The following is a 23826-nucleotide window of genomic DNA, read 5'->3' on the forward strand; positions in this document are numbered from 1 at the left end:
ATGCTGCCACATAAAATGTTCCCTATATACTGCCCCTCATACTGTTCCCAGTGGTCCCTTGCCCTATATATAATATGCGTATGTAGTTCCCATTTCCCACTCCTCACATATATTGCCGCTCCCCCATATATACATTTTCCCACCCCCTATGCTTTCCCTATTACCTTCTTCTTCACATGTCAATATGTTGCCTGCAGGTAGATAAAGACATTTTAGTCCGATGAATTTGCACAAAACTGTGACAATTTTGTTCAAATAGCTGCAGAATGAGAGAGATATGCCTAAGCTATTCTAGGGCCCCCTTTGGAATCCCAAAAGTGGACACTGAGGTAGTCTCTTAGGGAAGCAGAAGCAGTCCTGAGTGCAGACCATCACTCAATGGCCCTCCATTGGATCCTCTGGCAGGCCCCTGAGTGATGGGATGAGCTGTCAATTCACAGTGTATGATGAAGTGGGCTGCTTGGACAGCCATAGGCCCCCCAGAAGCCTTGTGTGGCCCCCCAAACCGCCCACAATATAATCCTCCCCTACCCTCCTGGCTTTCACATCACCTGTATTGTGCATTCCCTGCAGTCCCGGCTGTGCACCCGTTTCCAGGTTGTGACGTCAAAGGTCCTCCAGTCCAATCTGGCCTTTGATATCACAACTTACGTGGCTTACGTGGGTAATGGTTAATGGTTAAATGGTGCACAAGCTTTATGCACTGAAAGATTTTTATTTTTATTGGTAGACATCTTTACAAGACAACTGGAATGCCTTAGTAGGCTTCTCCGAATAGCTTTATAGGAAAAACATTTACATTTTAGCCTGTATTATAATTTGTTTTAGTTATACCCCACCTAGTTGGTAAACTTCTTTTAAACTATGTTTAATCAGAAAAATTGGTGACCAAACATGAATACATATAAATGGCATCAATATCCAGGCTCTAACTGGATATACTGTAGACATAGAAAAAACTTGGTAGGGTAGAGTTTTAAACTATAAAAACACTGCACAGTTGATCTTGTGACTCAGTGATTTGAATATACTCACGGAATGATCTTTTTCAAGCTCCTAGGATATCCGCCTTATGGCAACCCTTTTATCTACTTGCCAGAACAAAGCAATTTTAAAAATTCAAGTACCAGAAGTGATTTGACTTCACTTACTGTACTGATTATACAAGGCGCACTGATGTATTCCAGTTATTGTTATTGTAATATTTTCCAGCTAAATCATCATGCTAGCCGTGTGACGCGTATTAATGTGGGAGCAGGTACAGTAACAGGAGAGGGCTTTGTGGGGACTAAATTACACAAAGCAGTTCCGGTGTTTTTGTTGGATAAAGAGATCTTGAATATTATTGTGAAACACAGCAAGATACACAATGTTCCAAAACTGCTACAGATTCATGTCAGAACAATGTCAAGTTCCATAGTAGGAATTTTATTTTTTCTTTCTTTTTTTTTTTTATCATTGCTTTATGAAGTCAATGACATTTATTCACAATGTAAAAATAAAATCTGTAAAACTTTAATTATTGCAATATGTTACAAATAAGTCCTGGGAGAAAATTTATATTATGCTGCTAAACCACCAGCGTAAATGATTGACAGGCTGATTGAATTTTTTTTTTTTTTTAATTGACATTTTCCAATTTTGACACTGTTACAGCAACAGAAAAAAATCGCTACTCTGTAACAGTCCCACTAATGTAGCTACTATACTTTCCCTTTTTTAATCAAAATTTGTATGCGATTCGTAAATATTTTCAAATTTGTGCAAATATTCGCTTATCTCTAGATGTAAACTGTCCCTCTTGTATAAGTATTACACAGTACCAAACCAGACATCTTTTTAACTAGTAAAAATGAGAACTTACCAAAACAAACAAGTCTTGCTGTCACTTTACTCCTGCTGGGTTCAAACTACTGCAGTTTTTAAAACGATTCCTTTTGTCCTGCGGAACCTATGTCACAATGAACACTCCAGCCATGAACTCACAGAGTAAACACCACAGCGCTGGTGTGTTCCTTTAGTCCCATAAGGGGACTTAAAGGACAAATGCCATGAAAAACTTTTTCCCAGTAACTGAAGCACATTACAAAGTTATATAACTCTGTAATGTGCTTCAATCACCTATCTGCCTCCCTTCCCTGTCTTTTCCCCCCTCCACCCCCCACCAGGAAGTGTCCTGACTCAAACAGACCTGATTACTGTCGTCACCGTCACCAAGCTCTTCTCTCAGCTCCTTCTCCTGTTACACTAGCCTCCCCCCTCCCCTTCCTTGTCAGGTGACAGGCTTGCTCAGCTCCCATTGGCTGAACAACTGCAAGCCATCACTTGTCACATCTCACTTGCTTATCTTCCCTCAGACTGACTCCGGCACATAGGCAGCTCCCCCCTCCCCTCATACCCTCTCTCCTGCTGCCGTGGACTCAGTGAAGGAGTCATGTCACTAGAGAAGATAAGCTGAGCAAGCAGAGTCACCTGACAAGGAGTGGGATGCTGGTGTAACAGGAGCTAGAGCAGCCCTCCTGCTGATGACTCATCCTCACAAGAAGGAGCTGCCTGGTGACGGTGACGACAGTAATCAGGTCTGTGTGAGTCAGGACACTTCCTGGTGGGGGGTGGTGGGGTGAAAAGACAGGGAAGGGAGGCAGATAGGTGATTGAAGCATATTACAGAGTTATATAACTTTGTAATGTGCTTCAATTACTGGGAAAAAGTTTTTCATGGCACTTGTCCTTTAAATATGTGATCTTCTGATTTCTCATATAATGCACTGCACTACTACCAGAGTGCACAGTATTATATCATACAGTTGTGCCTCTAACAACACTGTTTAGAGGCACCTACATGGCAGAACTGGGGGCCTCCAAACGGCCCCCAGCTGCCATGGTGATCATGTCATTGGCTGTCGATGGGCTAAGAGAGCAGTGTGTAGTGTGGCCTCACTGCACTGCTGCCTTGGTTCCTATTCAATTCACAGGGAACAGAGCCATTGTTCTCACTGTAGCGGGCATCGGACAGGTCATCAATTGTCTTCTTTGGGAACATCTCTTTAAACAGGACACGTCAGTATGGATTTGCCTGCTGAAGTAATTGTACATGTAGATTTTGGAGGCCAATATTTTTTAAGCCTACAGTTATTTTTAGAGAATGTTAAATTTGGCAATCATGAAAACAAATTTGATCTTATTCTGTGAAGGCTGTAAAGTTAACAGCTTTTATATTCTGTGTACAGTACTTGGAAGGTATGTAAGAACTCCCAGTTCCAAGAGTTTGACTAGAGAGTAAAGTGCTATATGTGCAACCTGTGCAGCTTGGCCCTATATACTTAAAGCGAATGTACCATCGGGTACATTCGCTTTAACACGACCCACGGATAGATCGGCGCCAGCGCAGGGAAGCCGGTGCCGCTGTCTATTTTTTAAACCGTGGCCTGGTTCCTGTGTACTGCGCCGTTCTATCCACGGGTACCGGGACAGGGCTGAAGCACTGGAGGCGGACCGGCCCGCCCCCAGTGGGAGGAATCCCCTCTATGATGCAGCTCTGTTAGAATCAATAGAGCCGTGTCATAGAGGGGCCTCCCACTGGGGCGGGCCGGCCTGTCTCCAGTGCCTCATACTCGTGGATAGAATGACCCCATACAGGGGAACCGGACCACGCTTTGAAAAAATGGACTGCTGCACTGGTTCCTCCGTGGCGCCACTATCCATGGCTCATGTTAAAGCGAATATACCTGATGGTAAATTCGCTTTAAGTCCATATGCACACCGATCTATCCACCGAACCAATAACGGAGTAATCCAAAAACAAATTCAGGATCAGATGTAAAAATATTATTCTTTATTAAGATATAATCAGATATATAGAAAAATCACAAACAATGATAAAATTCACATAATAAGGAGCTGACACATTATACAGATCCCCAAGGTATAGGTGGGAGTAAATTATGCTACACAATAAATCCTCTAGAACTAGATAGATATATATACAGTAACCCAAACAATTTACACACAAAAGTACTGTGCGCTGGGTACATTAAACTTTATAACCATACTTAAAAGAAGGTAGAGATCACATAAATAACAAATTAAATTAATACATATTACCCATATACTGTGTTCTTAGTACAATGCCCACCACAGTCTCGCCTATACCTTGGGGATCTGTATAATGTGTCAGCTCCTTATTATATGAACTAGATAATTGTTTGTGATTTTTCTATATATCTGATATAGCTCTGATATTTATTTTTACATTTGGTCCTGCATTTTTTTTAGGTTAATCCCTTATTGGTTTGGTGTGCAATTGGTTAGGTATGCCATAAAGCTCACTATTTATTTATTTGGCTCACAATACTGGTAAATTATGAGCCATTCTTTAGCTGGGGCCTATATAGTGTATGTACAAAGCTGCCTGTCTGGCCCTGAAACAGACCAGTACTCTACAAACTCTTTCTCCAGTTTGGTTGTTTAAAACAAACTAGAAATGACTGGGCCCATAGCAAACTTTTGATTAGGCCCCCTTCCTATAATATTGGGATGTCTTGAAGGGCCCTTATTCACATTCATAGGACAATTTTCCATGCATGTTAACACACCATGCAAAAATACATCTACCAAATAACACCACTATATATTAAGCAAATCTTATCACTATATTTATTACACATCAAAAATAAAAGTAAAGTTGCACAATCTGCTCTTCTATCAATCCCAGCCACTAATCCGGCAGTGGGCTCTCATGACAAGTACACTTAAAAATGGAGTTGATACACATCCAAAATGTGTTTGCTTTTTTACCAGTCGTGGTAAACTGCTGGCCGCCAGGCTGCATTCAGGACGTTCCTGCAGCCCATACCTCTGTATCAGCTGTTTGTTTTTTTTACATTGACTTGCAAGCACCATCGGGTGTTCCAGCAAATCAATTAACCATTCATTTTAATGCAAAGTGCGGCCGCCTCTGCACTTTACTTTTTGTATGCAGCGATTATTTAAATAATAGGCATGTACATTATTTGAATGCCGCTCCTGCAGTAAAGAATGGACGCTGATTCCATCGCAATCAGCGTCCGTTCTTTACATAAAAAGTACGTAGTGTGAACATTGAAGTTAATTAAATGTCCTTTTTTGGACATTGTGTGAACATGGGCGTACAATAATGATATAGAGGTAGATACCAGCTGAACACAGGCTGTGTACTTTTCCACCGGGCCCCTCATGAACTGTAACTGTCCCCTGATGCACTGTGCCACTGTGCTTCTAATGATTTGTGCCATCATGCCTCTAATGAACTGTGCCACCAGGCCTCTAATGAACTGTGCCACCAGGCCTCTAATGGACTGTGCCACCATTACCTAATATACTGTGCCACTACACCCCTAGTAGACTGTGCCACTGTATCCTTATGAACTTTGCTGCTGTTTGCTGCTGAGCTTGTCACCGTCTTCTAATGAACTTTGCTGCTGTCCCCAATGAGCTGTGCCATGGCTTTAAAATTAATCGTGCCTTTGTTTTCTTAATTAACTGTGGCACTGTGCCACTATTCCTCTTATGAACTGTGGCACTGTCCCCTTATGAACTTTGCAACAACCTCTAATATACTATGCCACTGTGCCTCTAGATAAACTGTGGCACTGCCCCCTAATGAACTATGCCCCTAATGAAATTTGCCACTGGCCCCAATACACTGTGTTACTGTGCTCTAATATACTGTGCCACTGTCCCCCCAATTCACTGTGTTATTGTGCTCCTTGTATAGTGTGCTGCTGCCTCTCAATAAACTGTGCCACTTTTTCTCGAAATAACTGTGCCATTGTCAAAAAATAAACTTTGCTGCTTAACACTTATACGTTTGTATAGTCTATAAGAAAAAAGGGAAGGGGGGGACATGATCACTTTTGGTTCACCAAGTAACTTTTATACCTATGCTTGTAATGGATTTTGTTCAGTGCTTGAAAAAGGCTCTTCTGGATTAGGACTGGGCCAATTTTGTTTTTTGTGTTTTCGTTTTTTCCTCCTTGTGCTTAAAAGGCCATAGCACTTGCAATTTTTCACCTAGAAACCCACATGAGCCCTTATTTTTTGCACCACTAATTGTACTTCGCAATGACAGGCTGAATTTTTTCATAAAGTACACTGCAAAAGCAGGAAAAAATAATAAATGTGTTGTGAAATTGAAAAAAAACAACAACCACATTTTGTTAATTTGCGGGTATTTGTTTTTACGCCATTCACCCTGGGGTAAAACTGACTTGTTATATATGTCCATCAAGTTGTTTTGATTACAACGATATGTAACATGTATAACTTTTCTTGTATGTGATGGCTTGTAAAAAAATTCAAACCATTGTTAACAAAAATATGATCCTTAAAATCGCTCCATTCCCCGGCTTATAGCGCTTTTATCCTTTGGTATATGGGGCTGTGTAAGGGCCCTATTCCACCGGACGATTATCGTTCAGATTATCGTTAAATCGTTCGAATCTAAACGATAATCGTTCGGTTGAAATGCAGTTAACGATTAACGACCAAATGAGAAATCGTTGATCGCTTTATAAGACCTGGACCTATTTTTATTGTTGCTCGTTCGCAAAACGTTCGTTCATCAACCAACACCAAGATATAGAGTAACAGTGGTAAGCACACCATGACATATTAACTAGAATTCATTCTTTATTGAAAAATCACAAATACAAAATAATCCGGCAAAAATACATGTAAGAACCCCCCCTAAAAACAAAACAAGAGAAGTCAGGTAAATAGCCAACAACTCACTCCCTGGCCCATATATACAGCGAAGCTCACTGGTGCAAAAAATGTAAATCAGATATTACTGGTACTGTGCAAAATAAGCATCCTGCCTGCAAAGACCTATAAAGTGCAAGTGCATAACAATAAATATACTACTAGCAGGAAAGAATCACAGTATATCACCAGAGATATACGTTCGCAAATCGTTCGCAATGAATAAGACGTCGTTCGGTCGTTCACAGTAGATACGAACGCAATTGCGAAGAGATAGCGCAGAAAAAACGATTGCAAATACGATCATAAGTAACGATTATCGTTCCATGAAAATGAGTGAACGTTTTCAGGTCTTTCGCAATAGCGGTCGTTTGAGATTGTTAATCGCTAACGATTATGCAAACGATAATCGTCCGGTGGAATAGGGCCCTAAAGCTTTTTATTACAATTTTTCTGGATTTGATGCGACCGAAAATGCAGAATTTTGCACTCTGGGATTTTTTTGCACTTACACCGTTTACCGTGCGAGATCAGGAATGTGATAAATTAATAGTTTGGGCGATAATGCACGCGGCGATATCAAACACGTTTATTTATTTATTTTTATTTATAACATGGGGAAAGGGGGGTGATTCAAACTTTTATCAGGGCAGGGGGCTTTTTATTAATAAAACTTTTTTTTTTTTTTTTTTTACACTTATACTAGAAGACCTCATGGGTCACTTCTAGTATAAGTACACTGATTTCGCATTACGATCTATGCTGTATAGATATACAGCATAGATCGATGAGATAGGCACCCGATTGCTTCCGGCTGCTGCAGCCGGAAGAAACCGAATGCCAAGCCGGTATCGGCGCCATTACATCGCAGACCCCGGACGGTAAAGGTTGTGTGGATCGCTCCTCTGGGAGCGATCCACCCCACTAGACACCAGGGAACCGACTCCGGAAGGTAATCTGATGCAACGGGCACGGTGATCGGACTGTGCCTGCTAATAGCCGCGGTCCCGGGCTACATGCGGCACCCGGGACCATGGTTGTTCAGAGCGGGGTCGCCGTGCAGCCCTGCTCTGAACTCCCTTAACGACTGCAGGACATAAATATACGTCCGCGGTCGTTAAGGGGTTAAAGAGCCAAAACATATTTCCGCAATAAATTTTATATTGTCTGTACATCACCAGTATGCTTACTACTGGAATCACTGGAGGGCGGTTTTCATGCAGTTTTAAGCAGCCTTGTGTGCACCTGCACTCATCATTTGAAAGGAATTGTTTTGTTTCGCTGGTCTATCTGTTATATATTCCAGCTGAGTCTGTGGTGATCCTCAGAGCTGCGGTGCTCTTTCTTTGAAGCCTTCGATAGAGGTGTGCCTATCATTTCACACAACCCTGGACTTGTCATTACTGTTTACATGTTTAATAAAATCTATATTTACCCCCCAAAAGTTATTGATCACAGTTGGTCCCAAGGCTGAGACCCACTCTAATCAGAAATTTAGTCAGGGAGAGGATGCGGTAGTGAGGTCCACTCCCTGGCCAGATGCTAAATCCGTAAATGTATTCTTATTTACTGCTGCATCCTCTCCCTGTTTTGCATGTCTGATGACATAATAAAGAACAAAAAATGTCCAGCACACCAATACCAATGTTCACACTATGCAAGTGTACACTGCTGTGGCTAATTTACAGACAAAAACAGAAAAGTACAACCACAAAGTGCAAGTGCTGGGACTTACAGTATATACTCCCCCCATCGTAAGGCCATGTTCGCACAACGTATAGTTTAATTAAAGAACGGTTGTTGTTGCAGGCTTGCAACAACGGCCGTTGTTTAATGACAGTGACCGATCGCTTTAATTAGTATGGAATCCCGTCCGGAGTGTATACACGCTGTATATAGTCCGTCTCGGATTTCATGTGGCCATGTCACAGAACGTTTGCTGTTATAAAGCGTCTGAACGTGGCCTAAACATTTTAATTGTGTTTACATCAGGGGAAGTATAGACAGTAAGTCCCAGCACTTGCACTTTGCGGTTGCACTTTTCTATTCAAGTATGTCTGATGACATGTCAAAAGTTATTTGTAGTGGCAGGTACACTTTACAGGAAGCTACATTTTTGTATTTCAGCAATTACAGCTTATAGCACAACAGATATTTTCTTAAAAAATAAACGGTAAAATCAACCCATTCTCATGATTGGGGAGCCTCCCAGTGATCAAAAAACTCGGAAAAAATGTTTTATACGTTTATTAAATCCCAGTACTTCTAAATGTCAAATAAAATAAAATGTTAAATGTCAAACCTTGTTTTCTGCCCAATGTCAGCCTATACATCAGAAGTAGTGTTGAGCAGACCCGGACTGTAAAGTCTGGTTTTGTACCCAGACTCGAAATCCGTGTTCAGGTACAGCGTTCGTATTTTTAGGCTATGTTCACACTATGTATGTGTGCGGCTGCATTTTTTATGCGGCTGGAAATGTGCGGCTGAAACTACGGCCGTGGGAAAAAATAGACATGCGGCTGAAAACATACGGTCATTTACTTGGAAATCTGGTTCAATTAAAAATAACAAATAAAATCTTAAGAAAGTGATGCAAACACCTCTGGGAAAGCAGGGAAACAGTTTACATGAATTGCTATTACCGGGGTTTGCGATCCTCTGCAGTATGCTAATTATATGTGCGTTAAGCCGATCAGCTAATTATATGTGCGTTAAGCCGATCAGCTAATTATATGTGCGTTAAGCCGATCAGCCATTCAGCTGAGCGCACATATAATTCTAAATGTTTCTTCTAATAATGCTATTGTGATAACATAATTAGAAGAAACATTTGATGTTTTAATTAAAGTAAAGTGATGATTAGTACACAATGCTCTATTGCCGGCAATATGAATTAACGGCTTATGGAGCTTCCTGTACTAATTAATATTTAATTAATAAAACACATTTTCGTTGAAATAAAATCAGTGTCGTTGTTCAATAATTTAATTTAAACGAATCCATTATTGTGCAATTAAATATACTGTCAAAAAATAAATATATATATAAATATACATTTATTTATATATATATTTATTTTAACAGTATATTTAATTGCAAAATGATGGATTAGTTAGAATTAAATTATTGAACAACGAAAGGGACTTTATTACAAAGAAAATGTGTTTTATTAATTTAATATATTAACTATTAGAGGCATCGGCTTTCGGCATCATTGCCGGCTATTTTTGAAGTACTCCGTACGGACCGCCTGTCAATCCACGGCCGCATTTCCAGCCGCAAACAATGGTCTTGTTCATTTTTTACGGGTCCGCTTACGATCGGGCCGTAGATTCATACATAGTGTGCACTGTGCAGCCGTATATCGTATACTTTCCAGCGTAAGCATGAACCGGAAAAAATCCGGCCGATGATTTACCGCCCGCAATACAGCCGCACAGATCCAGAGTGGGAACCTAGCCTTAATAAAGTTTGTTTAAAGATGTTGCCTAGCAGCCGATCACCAAACTTTATACTGTGAGCATTGCAGATTCGATCCCAGCCATGCATAGAATGCAATAACAGTGGCGGTAACGCGGCCCACCACCATTCTGCTGCCGATTAGAGTAATAACAGTTATTAAATGTTGTGGCCACCTTAAATAGGTGGTGTCACAAAGAAAACTAGGACTATACTAATGCCTTATGTTAAATGTAACACATTTCAATTTACAAACTTTAAAATGTATTATTTGAGAGATATAGACTCACTAATCCCCCATGTGCCTGCTTTGTTTGATCTGATCCAGAAAATGGTACAGGGATGTAACAATCCTCAAGGTCTGCTACCTTTCAATGCTTACATTTGACTTTAGATTAATATGAGCCGTAAGAATTTTTTCCCCTACTTTTACATGTTTACATATTTTATATGTGGAAGTATTATATTCTCTCATGTAAATGCATAGTGTTTCCCAATTGTTTTTACCCATACATGAGCTGAAGAAGTTGGATTGTGCAATAAATGTGAATAAAAACCGTTGAATAATTTGCAAGTCAAGTAACTCTACACCCTCTCCCTTCTTGTTACCATTTGGCTACATTATATTTCATTAACTGAGCCAACGCCCATTTTGTCACTGAGAATGTGTTAAGTTGGATTCATTGGTTTGAGATACACAGTTCAAAAGATACGTTCTCAATTTTATTTTGCTTGAATTGAAGACAAAATTGAATTTATTCCATCCCTTGTACTACACATATAATAAATTCCAGTGACAAAAAGCCCTAGAGCGATCATTTCCCTTAATATTAGTCCTCTGTGGTAGAAAAACTGATGAGGTGTGCCAAGGTTGGCAAAGTCTCTACTCAAATTTCTATTAGTCATTGAATCGAGTAGGCAGAGGAACTATCTCAAAGGGATAGTCATTTCATACAGTGAACAAGATCTGACCAGCTGCATGTAACTATTATTATTATTATTATTATTATTATTATTATTATTATTATTATTAATATTAAGAGACTGGCTTTACAGGATGTAGGCATGTCTCCTTTATGGGTGGTTTTATAGCACTTCATATCAAAGTACTGTCCTTGAATGCACCCCTGAAGTTTTCAGCCATAGCAAAGTAACATTTAGGCTGATTTATTTAAGACAAATATAATACATTACCATTTCCAATACCTGGCTTATGTAAAAAGCAGACTGATCAGTATCTAGCTCAGTAATTCTAAAGAAAATTCTAAAGAATTACAGTTATAATTATACTCATAATAGTGTACCAGGGAGAACAATAAACAATGGATCACAAGATATGGAGACTAGAACAATGGATCACCAGAATAAGACATTACACTACTTGGTAATGCCAGGCTCTTTGTCAGAATACCAGTGTCTGGATATTGTATCTATGGCTCCTTGATACCATATCATTGGGGCATCATGGTGTGATTGAATGCTAAGTTAGTCCAACCAACAGAATGAGGAGCTAGTAAACTAGTTTGGGGTGGATTAAGTCAAGGCCTAAGGCCTCATGGAACACGGACTTGGAATGCCTGTAATGGAGTCTCACTCGCCCAGGCAGCATCTGGGATAAGATGATGGGAGCAGGGGAACTGTATGAATATGCGCCACGCTGTAATGAAGCAGCCGCGCGGCGTTGTCTTTAACAGTTTCACCAGGTGAACAGGGAGTGTGTGCCATCAGTCGTTGATTTAGATCTGAACCTAAAATTATCGTTAATCGTTCACTAATCGTTCTCTGTAATTCCATGTTCATTCGCTCAAGTTCCACATTTTTTCACTAATCGTTTAGTGTAATTGCACATTGCCCTTTGTTTTGCTGGGATCAGAAGGAACAAACGATCATAGTAACAATCGCCATAACGATCGTAGTAACGATCATAACTAACGATTATCGCTCTGTGTAATATGGTGAACGATTTCAGGTTAACGATAAACAATCTCGTTTGTGATCGTTTATTGTTAGTCGCTAATCGTTAAAAATCACTCCGTGTAATAGGACCCTTACAACATAAATATGGTAAATATTAAGATAGCAACTAAAACATGTTAGGTATCAACTTGATCCTTGCATGGTCAGAAACACATTTACATAGTTGCCCAAGATCTAATTTTCTGAATATATTAATGTCATTGACAGTTTCCTTCCCACACAATGAAGGACAAAAAAAAAGAACAACCTCTAATGTTCACTGGTACCTAAGATCCTAACCCTCAACATTCTAAATGAATAGAACTGATTGACAGGGTACAATATATTTTGGAAAAGATATATATATATATATATATATATATATATATATATATATATATTCAAATATGAAACTGAATACTAAAGTAAAGGCATGTTCTAAATGTTGACTATGCTTATTTAAAGAGATTCATATGTATTGAAATTACTATGTAAAGTGATTGATCATATCTGTTACTTTTTCTCTACCAAGCAATACATTCTGTGCTGAAATTCAATATAAAGTGACAGGTGTAATATAAACCATAAGTTCTCCCATCTTTATAATCAGCTTCTGGGCCTCTATTAGCACAAGAAGCATAAACACATTTTGTCTTGTAAGGAACCGATACATTAAACGGAAGATTTCATAAAATGCAAATATAATCTCCTGTCCGATTTAAAATGGGCCTTAATGGGGGGGAAAGACATCTACAAAGAGCAAATGCAGAACAGAGGGAAGTAGCGTAAATTAATCTTCAGTCCTACCTTTGTATTTGGTGACAACAGCTGAATTGACACTCAGGGGCTCCTGGAAGGTGACAGTGAGTGATGTGCTGCTTGTTATCATGAGGCAGACATTGGTCGGCACCTCAGGGGCTCCTGAAAAGAAACAGTCTTTAGAACTCTGCTCTAATAATCTTAACTAAACAAGGAGTTGAAAACATGCACAGAGTTTCTTTGCCATTCACTGTCTCAATCTGAGTTGCAACAGAATTGATGGAGTGAGTGTCTAATACTTGGCAAATAAAGGTTTAAAGCTTATACAAAGTAGAATGTGTTTATGTCATAGGACACCCCTTAGTAAATATAAGACTCTTAGTAAAATATTTCATGCTCATACTAGCACACATATGCGCGCGCACACACACACACATACACATATACATCTATAAAATGAAAACCACTGCTGGGTGAAATAAATAGCATCAATTGCCGCATCAAGGGGTGGGTTCTATTACTAACAGTCCTGGAAGTGGAGCTGCAGGCAGCATCTTAAAGGGATTATCAAGGATTTAAAAAAAAGCACAGCTACTTTCTTGCTAAAACAGCTCCACCCCTGTCCTGAGGTTGTGTGTGGTATTGCAATCCAGCTCCATTCACTTCAGTGGGAGTGAGCTGCAAAACCCACACCCAAACTGAGGACAAGAGTGAGGCCATTTCTGGAAAAAAAAATGGCCATGTTATTTTATGCCTTGACAACCCCTTTAAGCCTGCAACTTACCAGAGAGGATCAAAGGCAGACTGGGACTGGTAGGCATAAGCCAGTCCAGAAATAAGCCCGACACAGCTTTCAATCTGACCAGACTTTGTACGCTTTCCATACAGTTTTGTGTGCTTCCTCCCACAGTCTAAGGCCAGATTAAAGGGGCTGTGACAGCCTGTGAACCCCTGTCAAACACCTAATTTTGCTAGTGAAGCCACATTTTACCAGACATTTCCCCTGCATGACCTGATAAAACACGACTAGGGCTGCATGCACACGCTCTATAGATAACAGATGCTATTGAGCGCGAAGGCATCGGGAACTCCCGGCTGTGTCACTACAGTAGCATAAAGATTTTAATAGGTTTGGAGTTCTTGGCATCATAATGATATATGACGCCAGTCTGCAGCTTCCCACTCCATAGAATCCGTAATCTACGGAACGTGTGCATGCGGCCTAACAGTTGTTCTTTTAGACCAACCCATTAATAGGCTATTTTTTTTAAATGGTACTATCAAGAACATATGTTTGTGAAAGTTTGATGTACTCCTCTGACGGATGAGAACTGATTGTCCATATATGAATATTGCAAGATCTGTTGTCGTTATATTAGGTAAACTAATGTGACTCAATGCACAGTAGGAAATCTAAAAGTTAAACATCTGAAAAGTCATGTAAAAAAAACCCCTGAATTTTCTAGAAACTATTAAGCCAAGTATTAAATATGTAATGCACACAAAAGTCATCTATTCAAAGGATACCCTGTTACACAGGTCTGCCCTGTTTAAAAGCCAATAGAGCAATCTACTGTAACCAGAACTATGAGTGAGAGTGATAGCGGTCTGGAGTGGGACAGAAGACGTCATCACCCAACTTAAAGGGAGAAGAGAGAGGGTGCTACAACGATGTGCCAGTTGGAAACATGGTAGTCAGCTCATTGTGGAGAAAAGGGGAAAGAAAAGAAAGCTTGTTTGAGCAGCAGAAAAAATGGACGTGCCACTCACTCAGTTAAATCACTGAGGAGCCTGTTCCATTTTAACCTTCCCAAACCATAGCCTGTTGGGGGAAAGTTAGAGACAGGCTCCATCTCCTGCCAGCAAGGACCACCCAAAGAGACAGGACACAGTGTGCTTTCTGAGGAGCGCCTCTCACCCACCACTAATTAGTTGACTCTGAGACACTTTGCATTCGGGACAAATGGAACTTGCAATGTATTCATAAACCCATGAATATTTCAGAAACTGGATGATCGCATTGACCCTCCATGTACTGTATGCCTCAAAGCTGTGAACATTACAAATACTGCCAGTGTGTATCACAGGAATATGCATTTATTTCATCATCCATAAAGAAAAGAAAAGCTAAGCTAGCCGAGCATTTCAAATAGTGTTAAAAAAAATCTATCTATCTAGTTCCAGTAAATAGTTCTGAAAAAGTCATAAACATTTTGCAGATCAATAAACTAGAAATTCTTTAAACATTTCATTATTATTATTATTTTTTTTTTTTTTGCAAACACTTAATATACAACACGCATAAATGATATATGTTCTTTTTGTGTTTGCTGGGTTTCCATCACATTATATCGTTTCCTATGGTCTAAATCATAATAAAATATTTGTGCGTGTGTGTGTGTGTGTCTGCCTATTTTTCTGAGATTGGGAAATAGATGGTACCATCCACTGGTATGCTGTGGTTCATTGCTAAAAGTAATCCGAGGGAGGACAATGGATGGACTGTTAACATGGTTATTAGTGCCCAAGGCTCATTGATGTGTGTAGAGAAGATTGGTTGCCCATCTGATGTTGTCCCACAGGAGAGACACAGTACACAGTATATATATAAAAAAAAAAAAAAAAAAAAAGTTTGAGCTATGATAGGTATAGCACACTATACATCACAATTTGCTGCATATAGAACCTTAATGGCAAAAGTATTCTATAAGGACAATGGCCACAGAATAATGCATTACTCGACTGAAAAAAAATGTTCAGGAATTATTTTAGGAAAAAGACAAAATGACACCAACAGATATCTGACAGATTTTTGTTACCAAAGCCAGGAATGGACTATAAACAGAGAACAGGTCATAAAGGAAAGACTGGATGTCTCTTCTTTTCAAATCCATTCCTGTTTTTGGCTATAAAAGTCTGTCAGATATCTGTTGGTGTATTAAGGCCCTAAGCAGATGGTCAGGACCAATACAATGCCATGTCGACAAGCATGCACTGATGACACCTGTCAGGATGGGTTCATCAATTCCTTTTGCTTGTGACAAAACACCATAAGCATGGTGTAACACAAACCTGGATTCATCTGATCAGACAATATTTTTCCACGGCTTATTGATTAAATTTTTGTGTTCTTCCACCACTAAAGTCTTTTTTTCTGTTTCCCTTAGAAAGTAGAGATGAGCAAACCTTTGTAAGCTCGGCAGTTGGCTTTGAACTCTGTGCCACTCCTTGCTTCTCAGCTTCAGGTGCCTGGAAAAGCTGAATCCAGTCCTGGGAAACTTCTTCAAGTTTCCCAGGACTGTATTTAGTTTTTCCAGGCAGCCGGAGCAGCACAGAGTGGCACAGAGTTCAAAGTAAGCTGGCTGATAAGCAGGCTGCCGAGCTAACAAAGAAATTTGTACTGTTAATTTGTTCATCTCTATTGGAAAGCAATAGCAATTGAACTGACTGTCCATGATAAGGAACTATATGATATAAATTTGGATATGATATTTAGTGCATTTGGTGCATTTAGTACACAGAACGCATTGGGGGAAATTTATCAAAGGTTGTAAAATTTAGACTGGTGCAAACTGCCCACAGCAACCAATCACAGCTCAGCTTTACGCAGTGCTGAAAGGAAAGCTGAGCTGTGATTGGTTGCTGTGGGCAGTTTGCACCAGTCTAAATTTTACACCCTTTGATAAATCTCCCCCATAGTCTTTCTTGTCTTTCAATAAAGAAACCTTTCTTATTTTATGTCCAGCCCTGGATTTCTCCTTACAAAGGCAGGTACGGCGGATTTGCACCATTAGTCTACCAACCTGTCACAGGAGATCTTCATTAATCTTATCCCAAGCATCTTTGCTGAAGATAATGGCACATTCTTTTGCACTACTTGTTTCTTCTATTTTCCCATATAGCATTAAAATATCTTAGTATTATGCACTGGATGCACATTTCAGCAAAGTTAAACATCTTCTTCTCATGATGTGACTATCAATTAACCATTCAATATGTCTATACTGTACTTGGATATAAATGTTTCCTCTGTAAAAAATAGGGTAATGGTACATAACATAACATAATAATAATGAAAACATAAAATAATGAAAACATAAAAACATAACATAATAATAATGAAAATGAGTTTTCTGGGCTTTTACCAGTTTGCCCAGGGACATGGAATTGATGTGGACAAGAAAAAAAAGAATTACCCCTCCACTCACTCCCAGTCTGGCTCTGCACCACTCTGCAGCCCCCAGCAGAAGTTCCTTGATGTTTCCATTTTTTCTATTTATATGTATAAAAAAAAACTACTCACGTGCATATTCATAACCAGTTTTCATCCTTTTATAAAGTCGATATCTCCACTCCCAGGATTTAAGCTGCTTCTCCCTGTCAGTGCTGTCTGCTCCCAATCCTTCATTTTGTATTTTTGCAGACAATTCGCTCATTCTCAACTGGGCTTCTTCCACTAGAGAATTCAGGTGCATGGATCTAGTTTCCAGACTGACAACTGTACAAACAAGCAAGATGGCATTATTTTATGTTTCCATAACCATGCATGTCTGCATAAAATATACAGTAAGATTATTATAAAAAACAAAAACCAAGTCAATGGCTGAGACTACTTTCCTAGTAAGTCCTCTGAAACTAACAGAGGTAGAGCTATAACATGATCTGGAATGTATGGCTCAGATACCAAAAATTCCTATCAATATACCTAAATTACTATAATGGCAGAAGCAAAGAATATCAATGTGATATTACATGGCAGCCATTTCTCCAAATGGTCATTCATGTAATAAAGGGATAGATCAAACCAGACTGGCTCCCCTTTCTGACTCTTAGAGGGGGCTTATGAGTAGGGGATCACCTTCTATTATTTTCCTATATCCTAATAGGTCATATGGATAGGGGTTGTCTTCATGAGACAATATTTTCAAGGGAATACCCTATGTTAAAGTTTATAATTAAATTGAAATTAAATTAGATATTTTTGTAATCTCTTGAATTTTTAAATATTGTTACGGCCGGGTTTAAACATTGTCAGGGTAAATTCACACGGGCGTCTCGCATAAGGAATCCGCAGCTAATCCGCAATACACATATTATTCTTATTATTATTAATACATGTATTGCGGATTAGCTGCGGATTAGCTGCGGATTTCTTATGCGAGACGCCCGTGTGAATTTACCCTAAGGGTAAATTCACACGGGCGTCTCGCATAAAAAAAACGCAGCTAATCCACAGCTAATCCGCAATACATTTATTATTTTTATTATTATTAATACGTGTATTGTGGATTAGGTGCGGATTAGCTGCGGATTACCTGTGGTTTTTTGATGCGAGACGCCCGTGTGAATTTACCCTAAGACACCGGCCATTCTGTTAACCGGCCGTGTCTCAGAACAGCCGGGGTCAGTGACACTTATTTTCTGGTGAATTGGGATACAGGCACACCTGTGTGCACCCGCATCCCAATTCACCCTAGCTGACAATGGAGAGTGTGGCTGGAGCCATTGTGTGCACTGTCAGAGTTGTTCAGTGAATAGCAGCCACACAAAACTGACATGTCAGTTTTTCGTGCGGCTGCTAGGGATTCCATCCCAATTATATACCATATGTATACACTCTGGCCTGGATTCCCTCTGACTGCAATGCAACACAACTTTCGTATTAATCACAGCCGTTGTTGCAAATCGGCAACAACAGCGGTGATTTATACAAAAGTTACGTTGTGTAAACATAGCCTAATGCTACTGTGTCTAGCTGATTATGAGGGCAGACATCCTGGCAAAGCTGTGACTCTGGACTGGGAACAACATTCAAGATTTTCTTTGTAGCACATAAATTTAAGAAGCCATAATACATAAGAATCCCTATTACACCAAACGATTATCAGGCGTATACAAAGACAAAAGGTCAGCTCACCATGTGCGTAGAACACCAAATGGTACGCAGGTTCCCAGGTAAGAAAGGAGCACGTGAAAAGAAAAAAGGCTGGGTTGTACACCAGTTGGTCAATCACATGAAGAAGGCAGGTTCACAGCTCAGAATAAAGCTTCAAAAATGTCTTGCGTGGCATGTTTTTTAACCTTTTTTTGTATTTTTATGGACAAGAAAGAAGCTGTTGAAGCTGTATTCGGAGCTGTGGACCTGCCTTCTTCAAGTGATTATTAGGCAGTTAATGTGATTATTAGGCGTTCTGGCCTATAAATGTTTGGTGTAATAATGCATGTTAAAAGACCACGATCCGCTGACATGTACATTTTGAAAAATCGTGATCATGTCAGCAACAGTCTGCTGCTCGTCGTTCTGTATAACAGGAGTGGCTGCTGACATCAATGGGCAGCCCTTGTTGCTGCTCCTTGCTTGCTGTCGGTGCACGTAATAGCACAGGCAGCAAGTGAAAGCGAGGGGGAAGCGAGCGCTTCCCTCATTATCGGGCCGTGTAGTATGGCCTTTAGTTCTCAGTTTAAATGTGGCTTTGCTGAAAAGCGCAGGCTGTAGCTAAGGGTAAGTACAAGATAAATGTCTTTTTTTTTAACATGAATACTTACATGTATCACATAGTATCACCCTAGGGGACAAGGAATGTGCACTAAAGGCAGTCCTGTAAACCTAAGGACACCGAACCGCTAGCTCCTGCAGAACACTTCCTCGTGAAAATTCATGATAGTGCTCTGCAGTGAAATCACTCTCTGGCTATTACAAATGTTCGAAAGGTGGCTTGCTGCAGAAGCCAGTGATGGGCAGAACGATGCATTGAGGGCTATAGGACAGGCCAATTTTAAATAAAGGTATCGACACACTCCCCGTCCCCTGTCCTATTAGAATCTATAAGCAGATTATATCAATCTAACCTGATGTAGATTCACTTTAACAGTATTAATACATCATTGACACCATGTTTCAATGTCTCATGGAAATCAGTGCATTACTACATAATATTATAACAAGATGCTAAAAAGGTTTTTATAATTCAGCCGCACAAATTACTTCTGACTGTGAAACAATCCAAATTGACTGCCAAAGCTTTCATATAAAGTTTATGATACAAAGCCAATGGAAGGTTTGATTCTTGATGATCCAGAACAAGCATTTCATTGTCTGCAGACTTTGAAGATAACTAGACATGGATAATAAAATCTCAAGCTTAGTCCCACTGCTATAACATTAAGGCCGAGGACATTAGCCATATCAAGTATGGGCTATTAACATTGCAGATAATAATAATGTATTACATCTATTAATGCATGTTTACCATTAGCATCAACAGAATGATGTAAACTGTCATTGAAGGTTTTATGGATTATATTTTGTAAGAAAAAGCTGGGCATCTTTTTATTTAGCTATTTTAATTTGCTATTGTGTTTTATTATTTTTATTGGCTTTTATGTAATATCCCATTAAGTTGGCCATTAGACATGGGGTTGGAATAACGAAAATCCCTGATAAAGAATAGACCTTTCTTGCTTAAAAGGGTTTTCCCACAAAATATTTGTGTGCCCTCCAACAGTATACCCCTTTAAGGAAGTCTCCTGATTATTAGAGTTAGGGTAAATATCAATTTTCATTTCTCACTCCTTTGTTGGCTCAGCTCCAGATGAAGGGGGCCTATGGGCCTTGTGACTAACAGCAAACATTATGTTTACTCAAATTGAAATGACCCCCCCCCCCCCCCCCCCATTCACCACCAAGCTTAGTGACCCCCATATGTCTTGGTATGTTAGCCTGTTCCCTGGTTGAACACTCTAATAACTGTTTTCCTTTACTGTAAAGTGAACTAGACTATATCGATAATGAAAATGACTGACTTTCATATACAGTATTAATAATATCAACTATCTTTTTGGAAAAAGAAAAAGAAAGTAACAATTTTTGCCATTGGGCAGCACGATGGCTCAGTGTTTAGCACAGTAGCCTTGCAGCGCTGGGGTCCTGGGTTCAAATCCCACAAAGGACAACATCTGCAAAGAGTTTGTATGTTCTCTCTGTTTGTGTGGGTTTCCTCCGGGTACTTCGGTTTCCTACCACACTCAAAACATACAGGTGGGTGAATTTAGATTGTGAGCCCTAGTGGGGACAGGGAGCAATAATGGGCAATACTATGTAAAGTGTTGCGGAATCTGTGTGCGCTATACAAATAAAAGCATTATTATTATAGAAGAAACACATTTCCCAACAGTATTTACATGCTCATTAACAGTAAAGTTAAAGGCTATGGACAGCAATGAGAAGGAAAATCAAATTTTTACATATAGGTACTTATACTAGTTACCTTGGATTGTACAAGTTGTACAAGTTTTAGGGAACAAGCTCTATTTCTCCATTCATTAATATGTAATATGTATGAAAATGTAGTTTGCAACCTGCACCTAGTTTAAGACTTGGCCCATGTTGTAACAGACACAAGTATGGACCTATTGTGCTACTCAACCAGTTTGGCTTTGGCCCAAACCAGGGTCCAGAATCTAAATGCCCTCTAGGTCTTCACTGTTTATTCCACTCCAGGACGCAGAAGGTGGACGTCTGCGGCCTCTCTAAATCCAAAACAGTTTTTGTTATTTATTTTGAATCTACTTAATCCATGCTCCATGCTCCAGAACACTGAGTGGACACAGAACAGAGCATGTGGATACAGTGCTTGCCAAAGCAGTGGCTTTCTGTGACTCTGTGGTGCTCACACTTCAGCATCTGGAGAATAGATCGTTTTTGCTGATCGAGGATCAGGAAAATAGAGGCATGAAAAAAAATGTTAGAATAAAAGGCCAGTCAGAGTCAAGCACTTCTGGAACATTGCCCTCAGTGATTGAGCAGATCTTTGTAAAACTGCTGGTAGATGGAAGAGAGTACACAGGGCTTTCATACCACCACCAAAATCAGATGTCATATGTGGCCTGTTACATTATGTGGAAATGGCCGCCATTCTCAAGTTCAGCAAGGAAGATGGCGATGTGCAGTTTGAGTCCAATCCAATTTGGCTCTTCCAAAACATAGCGGCTTCCATGCTAGCTAAGATATGGATACTCAACCTGCTGCTCCAGAAGCTAAGGCAGCTGAAGCTACCATATACTTTGACATTCCTATTTCTCTTATCTATCCAAAAAGATGGCAGACGTGTCAGAGATTCAGCAGATCTCGCTGATGTGTGCCCCAAACTAGGCATAGAACTGATGTACCAGAAGATACTATTACATAGCCAATACAGCTATGCCACACAATGCCTTCAGTCCCTAAGATGATGCCATGGACCAGAGTGGAAAAACCTAAGTCTTCAAGTCTGAGAAAAAAGATTCCTCTTCCCCGGATCCAGATTATCTTTCAAATTGCCCATGTTAGGTGTCCACATTTCAGATGAGACACTATTTGAGAACATTTTCCCTGAAGGACTTTGCATAGTCCTAGACAGCCTTAAGGCTAATAATGTCTTTGCATTCTAATTTTGCCTATATAAAGAGAAAATCCTCCTTACACCAATTCCTTGCATGGGTCTGTCTAATTCAAATCTTTGCTGGAAATTCCAGAAAGGCACCATAGCTCAATTATGGACCTACCCACTCATAGCTCATTTTAGTCTAAGATAGAAACGAAAATTAACAAAACTTGAACCAAAACTATTAAGCTCACTATAGAGACAGTGACTGTGGGTCTCTCCTAGAAAAGTTCCAATAAACAGCAATTTCTTATTAACACATTTGATAGCAGCTGGTAAATTTCTTGTGCCTCTCCACTGGCTGAGCCAGTCTGTCCCTAAGGTGGCACAATGGTCAGATAAAGTAAACCAAATATGTAGAAAGGAAGAATTGACTAGTAATATAATGCACATGCAACACACTTTCCATAAGGTGTGGGCACCGTGGGTGGCAAATAGCAAACACCTTGTTACCTAAGAACCAAGTGACCTCTTAGTAAGGTTTCTGCATGCCTGAAGGAATAAACTCATAATAAAACCTTCACAAAAGCTACCCCCCCCTCCTCATTCTCTTGTTTCTGTCTTTGCCAATATATGTTGAGTGTAGTATTGGACAATGGTCTAGTTAACAGATTACCATAATACATGCAATACAATGCAATACATGCAATACATACATACAATATCATAGCTTCCCATGGCTTTCACTTGTCAGGTTTCTCATGGGGACTTTATTATTTGAACCATCTCTGAATGCCCAGTCCAGTTGGTATTAGGAGTCTAACTTCTCTATAGGACACCCTAGAAGACAAGAGTTTGACAACCCAAAAACTTATGCCACTGGGTCATTTGGAACTGGTATTGCTAGACAGTTGAAAGTAGGGTATTACCCTTGCAATGCTAATTCATCAGTGTATACACTTTCCAACTAAGCTTGTGCTCTACCAATGTCCGCTGTTATGTTGACATTGTTCTGCTTCACTTAACTTATATATTATTGTGTGATCTTATGGAACTTGCAGTATTTAAAAAGTAAATAATTAATTTAAAAAATTCAAAAAAAGGATTGATAAAAATCAGATTTATAAAATTTATCTAATCATAACGCTTCTTGAAATAAATGTGGGATGTAAGTTATGTGAGTGCAGAATACTGCTGCCTTAACGATCTCTTATGTTCTAGAACAATGTTCTCCTATCCCCTGTCCAGACACTGATGCCGCATCCCATTTAGATTTACCTGTTCCTGAGCTTCCTATTTACACTCAAAAGAACAGTAAAAGTAATCCGACTGAAATATCTAACTCAAATAAAGGAACAATAGTAAACTTGATAATGGGATTAATAAAATATATCTAACAATTAATGGTATTAGGAGTTATAATGTATAAATGATGGTAGAAGTAAACTATACCTCCAAAGATCCGCCCCCCAAAAAATAATAATAAGATATATATATATATATACAGTGGTACCTTCGTTTAAGAGTAACTTGGTTTAAGAGCGTTTTGC

The 23826-nt window shown here is 39.5% G+C and overlaps 1 protein-coding gene across 1 annotated transcript in view; it reads right to left on the reverse strand.

Annotated features, from left to right (window-relative positions):
* ANKFN1 (ankyrin repeat and fibronectin type III domain containing 1) overlaps window positions 1-23826 on the reverse strand; it is a 288330-nt gene that overhangs the window by 194994 nt on the left and 69510 nt on the right. Inside the window, exons 3-4 of the mRNA XM_069953139.1 lie at window positions 17218-17412; window positions 12963-13076 (exon numbers count right to left, since the gene is read on the reverse strand). Coding sequence (XP_069809240.1) covers window positions 12963-13076; window positions 17218-17412 — 309 coding nt within the window. The remainder of the gene's footprint in view (window positions 1-12962; window positions 13077-17217; window positions 17413-23826) is intronic.

The sequence above is a fragment of the Dendropsophus ebraccatus genome, chromosome 14 (genome assembly GCF_027789765.1).
Source record: "Dendropsophus ebraccatus isolate aDenEbr1 chromosome 14, aDenEbr1.pat, whole genome shotgun sequence".
NCBI classification, from domain to species: domain Eukaryota; kingdom Metazoa; phylum Chordata; class Amphibia; order Anura; family Hylidae; genus Dendropsophus; species Dendropsophus ebraccatus.